General features: G+C 53.4%; 1 protein-coding gene across 4 annotated transcripts in view; it reads left to right on the top strand.

Moving 5' to 3' along the window:
• Positions 1 to 818: 818 nt before the first annotated feature.
• Drc11 (dynein regulatory complex subunit 11) overlaps positions 819 to 7,478 on the top strand; it is a 124,991-nt gene continuing 118,331 nt past the window's right edge. Inside the window, exon 1 of one of the 4 annotated variants that reach the window (XM_078018294.1) lies at positions 819 to 1,261. In XM_078018294.1, coding sequence (XP_077874420.1) covers positions 1,251 to 1,261 — 11 coding nt within the window. In that variant the 5' untranslated portion in view covers positions 819 to 1,250. Of the gene's footprint in view, positions 1,262 to 5,572; positions 5,674 to 7,478 lie in introns of those variants that run through there. The other 3 variants (XM_013359121.4, XM_040268057.2, XM_040268058.2) reach the window with 3 other exon arrangements.

Genomic DNA, 7,478 nt, shown 5'->3' with positions numbered 1-7,478 from the left:
ACTTAAATGTCTTCATCTTTCTACTCTACTCACTGTCATTTAGTCAAGCCCAAAGTCAGGAATCCAACTAAGTTTTGATTAGTCTATTTCTTGCTTTCTCTAACTTATTTTCTGTATTGAAATATTTCTTCTTTTCGTTTGATTTCCTTAGGCATGTAATCTTTTCCTTCTCATTCTGTTGTTTTCTACTCTCTCATTTTATTAAATCGATCTCGTGTTATTATTCTAAAATATGAAACACATGTAAAAAATTTTATCAATTTGGTTCTTCACCTGTCTCACCAAGCTATGAATCCTTTTTTATTCCATGTTTATTAAAGTCTTCGATTCCGATAGTGAATATGCTGCTTCTTTCTATCTTATTCTATGTAACATGGGTTGCTCTTGGCAGATCTTTTATTTGTTCAAATATCATGTGAACAATTTCTCTTGGGCTTCCTTTCTGAGTGCCTTGCGCAGCCGGGATGTCGCAGTTTCTATTTTTGCAGGACCTGAAAGTAGCGATGGCTGGAGAGATCCTGCGGCCCAGGTTCATGGTCATTTTTATGCAATGACCTCCCACGCTCTTTCCCCTGCATTAGCTCGGGACACGTTCCTGGAACCGCAGACTCTACCTGCGGTCAGAGTCGTCACTAACGAAGGCCAGGAGAGCGCTCGTGGCGACTCACTAATAACCAGCGTCCACGGCCCTCAGTCGTGGTCACTGAGGCCCGGAAGGGCAGCGTCTGCACCGGGCCCAGAAGAGATGCCCAGTAGAGTGAGCAAGGAACGGCGGCCACGCCCGCATCAGGGGCGGAATGCCCACGGTCAGCGCCGGCGGGACCTGCGCCCGGGCCGCGGAGCCCGGCGGGATGGAAACGGGCGACCCGAAGGCGGCGCGGCCCAGACCTGCGCGGTGGCCGGCTCCGCGGAGCATCCCGCCCGCGTTCTCCTGAGGGCCAGCGCGGTTGCCGCGGAGACCGCCCGGCCAGGGACTGCGCAGGCGCAGCGTCCCGTTGCTAGGACAGCCCCGAGCCGCGGAGCCGCCAGGGAAGTTCCGAGCCTTAGGCGCCCTCCCGGGAGCCTGCCAGCCCCGCTCGCTGGGTGCCTGCTGCGGCCACAGCTCCCGCCGGCGCCCTTCCCTGCCTGGAGTGAGGGCCTGTCCCGCTCCCACCCTCCCCAGCACCGCGACCTGCGGGGCCCGCAGTGGCCAGCCTCCAAAGGCAAAGGCAGAGTTCCCGGTGGGCCAAGGAAAGGGGAAGTCGCCAGCCATGTCGAACGCGTAAGTGTGGGTGCCCCAGCGGGTGCCCCAGCCCCGGGGCTCTCCAAGCCAGGAGTGGCCTGCCTAGCTCCTTTCCTGTCTTCTCCCCTCCGTCTCCTCTTTCCGCTCTTCTCCACTGCCCTTCCCTCTTTTCCCTTTGTAACAGATTCAAATTCAGATGTGCCTGAGACTGGAGGATCAGCTTCTTGTGGACAGGGAGTGTGGTACCCTTAGATCCCCCCACCCAAAGAGGAGCTCCAGCAGGTCCTCACTCAGGCCCCAGGTGCCCCTGAGGTCCAGGAACCTCTGTTGGTAATCCACAGTGATAAATGGGCCCTTGTGTGAATGCCCAGGTCCCGAAGCCTCAATCAAGAAAGACCTTGAGGAGCTCCCTTCCTTGGCTTTCCACGGTCCCTGGTGGAGGCCCTGAGAGGCCGTCCCTAGCATGTGCCACGGGCACAGCCCTGCCCTAGTTTCCTTGTTGGGAAACAAGTCATTTCAAACATGGATTGCGGACTCGGGACCACTGCTCAAAGTCCCTGAAGTACAGCAGCTGTCCTCACCCCCACAGCCACTCTGCAGTGTTGGCTGTTAGGGTTCCATTCGCCGTAGCTTAGGTGCAGAGGCGAGTAGCTCATGCAGCAGGTGGAAGGTGTGGCCCCGAAGCCACAGTCCAGCCACAGTCTTGCTGTGACAGCCCTCTCTTCTAGGCCAGGAAACTGGAGCAGAGGGCACGGGATGGCCAGGGTTTGGGGATGGGGGAGATCAGGAGTTTGGCCTGGAACCTGTTGAGTGCAGTTGAATACTCAGGCTGCCTGGTGGAAACAGCAGTCTTCGCCCCCCTGACTTCAAAGGCTGTTGCACTTCTAGGCCTCATGGCCATGTTGGAAACCACCACACTTGGACAAAATGCTGAGTCCCACAGATGAGTGCTGCCTTCCCTTTGCCAAGTGCATGTAAAGTCTCAGGAGCACTGTCGCATGTCTTGTGCTGTCCCACAGTGACCCTCTGAGCAGGTGTCGTTATCTAGGTTTGCCACTCAAGGAGGCGTGAGCACAGGATGAGAGGTGGCAGCCTGGCATGGACGCCCTCGTGGTAGAGTCTCTTGAATCCCAGAGCACTCTCTGTCAGTACACGGGATTGAGCCCGGGGCGCTGTACCACTGGGCCACGTCCCAGCACTTTTTATTTTGAGACAGAATCTTGCTGAGTTGCTTAGGACCTTGCTAAATTGCTGGGACTGGCCTCGAACTTGTGTTCCTACAGCCTCAGGCTCCCTAGTGGCTGAGATTACAAGCTTGTACCACAGCGACTGGTTTCTATTTTAAACCTTTAGCATTTTCACCTTGAGAAATCACCTTGCCAAGACCAGGAAAATACACACATGCATCCACACAAACACTTGTGCCTGAATGCTTACTGCGGCCCTGTTTTTAGCGGCCAGTGTGGCTGAGTAGAGAACCCTGCGGGGTCGCCACACAGTGGAGAATTGCTTGGCAGTAAAAAGGCATGAAATTCTGGTTCGTGCTACAGCATGGCACGTGGGTGAACTTTGAAAGCTGTGTTGTGAAAGGAGCCAGTCACAAGGGCCATCTGTCACATGGCCCTGCGCACAGCATCCCACTCTGGTGGATCCACTTTGTTTTCAGCCTTGCCGCGGAGTGGAAGTGATTGGCGTCCAGCATGAGCCATGCTTCTCATTTTAAATTTGAGCCTTTCCCAGGCTGGCGATATGAGGTTCACATCTCTCAAGGGTGCTGGGTAGCACCTGGAGCATGGCTCCTGTCAGCCCTGCCACCAGAAGGGGATAGTCAACCCTCTAGCAAGCTCTGATTTAGGGTATTAAATGCACTTTCTACTGACAGCACGTTCAGCTTACAAAGGTTTTTTTTAAAACATCTGGACATGAAATGTCAAGAAACCGCAGGTAGAAGTGAGATTTAAGGTGGCCAAGGGCTGGGAGGAGTGGGGCCTAGGCAGGGAGGGCTGCGTGGCATGGCTGTCTTTTGGCGTGATGGCAACATCCTGGAGTTAGGAGGCGTGGTGTTTGCCCAACACTTGGTGCAGACCGTAAACCCCCGAACCATGCACTTGAGAAGGGATTCGATGGCACATGAATGACGTCTCAGCGATGCCCTGCTACAGAGCATCTTGTCACGGCCCTGTGCCTCGTGACCTTCCCAGAGCTGCAGGGCACTGAGCTCCTGCTGGGTCTTGGAGGCCCCATAGGCTGTTGTGACCGAGGCACGATGGGCAGGCCCCTGGCACTCCGGTGAGTGATGGGGTGGCCCCCCAACACCATGTGGAGAAGAGTCACATGGAGGGGTCTGGACAGGAAGACAGAAGCCACAGTCAATTCCTGGAGAACAAGGCTTGGTGGAGGAGATGGAGGCCTTCAGAGCTGAGGAACCCAGGTGAAGGTGCCCGGTCCCTTCAGACAGGGGCTCTCAAAAGGCAGCAGGCGAGGAAGAAGAAGGCTCAGCCCAAATGGCAGGACCTGGGAGGCCCAGCCACCAGACGCCTTTGGCCAGAAGTCCCAGGTAGCGCCAGCCCTGCAGTGGCCTGGGGAACTGCCTGCCGCCTGACCCCTGGGCAAGCACCTGCGTGAGTGCCCTTAGCTGCAGCAGGGCTCCAGGCCGGGCCTGCCCACAGCAGCTGCAGCCCTGGGTCCCTGGGAAAGCAGCAGTCCCCTCAGCCCTTGCTCTTTGTGGGGTTCAAGCCTCCCTCCTGCACCCTCTGGAGGCAGCCTCCTGGGGTGGCGGCTCCCTTACTGTGTTGGTGAGTTAAATGTTGTGACACTGATAAGATACCTTTTATCTTTCCCTGTCTGCCCCACCCGGTGTTAGGACTCATGACTAGATTTACTTTGTGTTCAGTGTGTAGTCACTAGATTCCTGGCAAATCCACAAGCCGGTCTCGAGACCTGCTGCCTTCATATCTTATCTCCTCAGGCAGGACCTGACACCACCTTCTGCTTATTCTGACCTTCTCCGTTCTAGAATGCTGATTCCCGAGGCCTTATGTGGCTCCCACCATGGTAATTCTTAAAAAGTGAATGGTCTTTATTGGAACTGGGAATGGGATTTCTTTATCATTTTCTTCTCCACATTTGGATTGCATAGGTTTTGTCTAAGTCTTTCAATGCTGCAGTGCTGATTGACTTTTTGTTGTTGTTGTTATGACTTCCTTGGATTTTAATTCATTCACAAATGGTGGTGTTAAACATCTTTTATAGTTGAGTCCTTGTATAATTCCTTTTAAAAAATTATTCCTCCATTTTGAGGAGCATCCCCCGCATTGCTCTGGAGGAGATCTCGTTGGTCCATGAAGCACTGTGGTCACCCTGCTCCTGGGCCTGTGAGGGGGCTTCTCACGCACGTGTGGACTGTGAGTCGAACTTCATTGAGCATTGATGGGAATACGCCAGGGTCTTACCGTTCTGCGGAGGAGCTGGGGCCCCCAGCATGGGCTGCGGGCACCCTGGGCTCTTGGCCTTGGTCAGAGAAGGAGGCTTCTGGGGTGGTGCTGTGCTCTGTTTGCTAAGTGGGGCTTCAGAGCCGAGTTCCAGATGAGATCAGCCTGTGCTTTACCTCGTGTTGTCCCAAACCCTGTTTAGTTCAGAAAATGAATAGAGCACTCTTTTGGTTCTATGCTACAGTGCAGGGTCCTTCAATGCATGTGGCCTGTGTGCCCTCTGAGGTCAGTGACCAAAGCAGGTGGCTGTCCCTTCCAGATTCTTCGAGTCTGGGTATTGGCAAGCCAAGACCGTACTCCACTTCTCACACCCCCAGGACTCTGAGTCCTCCAGGTGGAGTTGGATGAGTTGTTGGGCATTGTGTGCAAAGCCTGCGGTCATCTTTGAGGCGATGGCTTTGCCTCCTCCTGCCCTCTCCTGTCTGCTTGTCTTCTTGAGAGTGGCAAGCAGAGGCCAGCATATCCGGGTGACTTAGACAACTGTAAGCCTTGCCTTTGTTGTTACTGTCCTTTTGAGGACCGTTTTTGCCGTTGGCCAGTAAGTAACATAATTATTAACCACTGATTATGCAAGGAGTTCAATGTCCCACCCTAAAGAAATCCTAACTTTCCCATAATAATGGTCCCTTTTATAGTAAAGCCATCTGGCAGAATGCCCTTTCACTATCAACTTCTAAACATTGCTGAGATTTGAGAAATCTTGTGCTTGAACACACTGGAGGTGGCGCACCAGGGGCAGCATCCAGCATCCTAACAGTGGGGTGCTGGGGAGGGTGGCAGAGTGGGGTGCTAGGGGAGGGGGAAAGAGTTTTGCTGTTTTGAATCTCTTGATCTTTGTTCTCCTGTGGTGGCCACCATACCTGTCCTCCAGATCTGATCACCCTCATTTGCTTCCTTCCTGATGAACTGAAAGTGGAAAGTTTGGTGGTCAGAGCGGAGGATCTGGAGTCAACTTCCAAGGTACAAATCCTATGTTCATATTTATGATTTGGGGCAATAATTTCTCCGTGCCTCCGTTTCCTCATCTGCATGCTGGAGCGATGATTTACCTGCCTCACAGAGACATTGTGAGAATGACATGAGTTCTTGTATGTAAAGCACGCAGAACAGAGGCTCACAGTACAAAAACTTAAGTCACCATCATTGTCACCTGAACCTTGAAACACTTTTCACATCAAGGTTCACTTTAAACTTTTGGCCAAGAAGATGAAAAAACCCAACGTGATCAGTGCTTCAACAAGCAATTCCTGCAACATTTCTCACTTGCAGGGAAGTCTGGAGCGCTTTGGAAGGACAGCAGGTGGCGGGCCTGGGCAGAGGGAGCAGAGGTAGGGCGCAGCACTGAGCCACCGAGGGCTGGGAACCAGGTGACTGGACGGTGTGTCTACCTGCACTGTTGCCTCCGGGGTCAGTAAAGGGTTGACAAGGTTGTGAGCTCAGGGGTCAAGGGGAATGTAGAGAGCCTGGAGAGGTACCAGGAGATGCCAGGGAGGGGCAGGCAGGAAGGGAGAGTCAGAGGAGGTGGACCTGGGCACACCTGGGGCCAGGAAGCAGCAGCTCTTCAGCAAGGGGGAGCCCTGGTCTTCTGAGAGGGCTGAGAATAGGGACGTGGTTGTGATCCACTTGCCCTGAGTTTGCCTTTGTTGTTACTGTCCTTTTGAGGGCCGTTTTTGCCGTTGGCCAGTAACATAATTATTAACCACTGATTATGCAAGGAGTGAACTGTCCCACCCTGAGTGGGAGCCGGTGGCTAAGCTGTGGAGAGTCTGGAGGCCAGGCTCAGGGCAGCATGGAAGAGCATCCAGACAGGCAGGCAGGAGGACGAGCATCCTCAGCCCTCTTGCTCCACTCCCCCGCCAGGGGAGGGGCCGCCCTCTCCACTGAGCTCTGGAACACCTCACAGACAGCCACTCCCCTCATCCCAAGGAAACCAGGGACAGGCCTGTCACCCCGTCCCTTGGGCAAGTCCCTTCCCATGGACCTCCAGTCCAACTTTGTCTTGTTCTTGAATATAAAAGAGCCAGAACCCACCCCGACCTGGACCCTCATTCATCTCTACCATGACTGTGTTGGTCAGGGTGCCACAGGACAAGCAAGCACCTTGAGTGGGTCTGGTAAGTGGCCAGACAAGGGCGTGGACAGAGTCTGGGGAAACCAGCAGGTGGCAACAGGAGGAGGGAGGCCCTCTGCTACCTGCCAGGGAGGCAGTGGGACTGTGCACACCTCACCGTCCTCCCCACCTCTCAACCCCAGCATGAGGCAAGAGGGCCTGGCTGGAGCAGGCCAGCAGCCCAGGCCTCGCTGCAGTCCACTGAGCTTCAGACGCTTGTGGATGCTGCCTTGAGCTCTCGTCCACTCACCAGTTTCCACTTCTGTGTGACATACACAGCCACTGGTGACCATGCCACAATTCATTTATCTGCCCTTTTGGTGAGGGACATTGGGTTATCTCTGTTTATGCTATGACACCACTTGTATTCAACAGAGTTCTTGAAACTCTAGCCAGAGCAATCAGACAAGAATAGGAAATTAAAGGTAATAAATGGGGAAAGAAGTCAAATTATACATCTGCTGATGACATGATTCTATATGTAGGAGACCCAAAACTCCCCAGGAGACTTCTAGAGCTGATAAATTCATCAAAGTAGTAGGATACAAAAACCAACCTACAAAAGTCAATCACTTTCTTATATTCAATAATGAATCTGCTGAGAAAGAAATCAGAAAAACTGTTCAGTTCACAGGGACCTCAAAAAAATGAAATA

This window comes from Ictidomys tridecemlineatus, chromosome 7 (genome assembly GCF_052094955.1).
Source record: "Ictidomys tridecemlineatus isolate mIctTri1 chromosome 7, mIctTri1.hap1, whole genome shotgun sequence".
NCBI lineage: Eukaryota > Metazoa > Chordata > Mammalia > Rodentia > Sciuridae > Ictidomys > Ictidomys tridecemlineatus.
The sequence above is the reverse complement of the archived record's forward strand: the minus strand, read 5'-3'. Positions and strand labels throughout refer to the sequence as shown.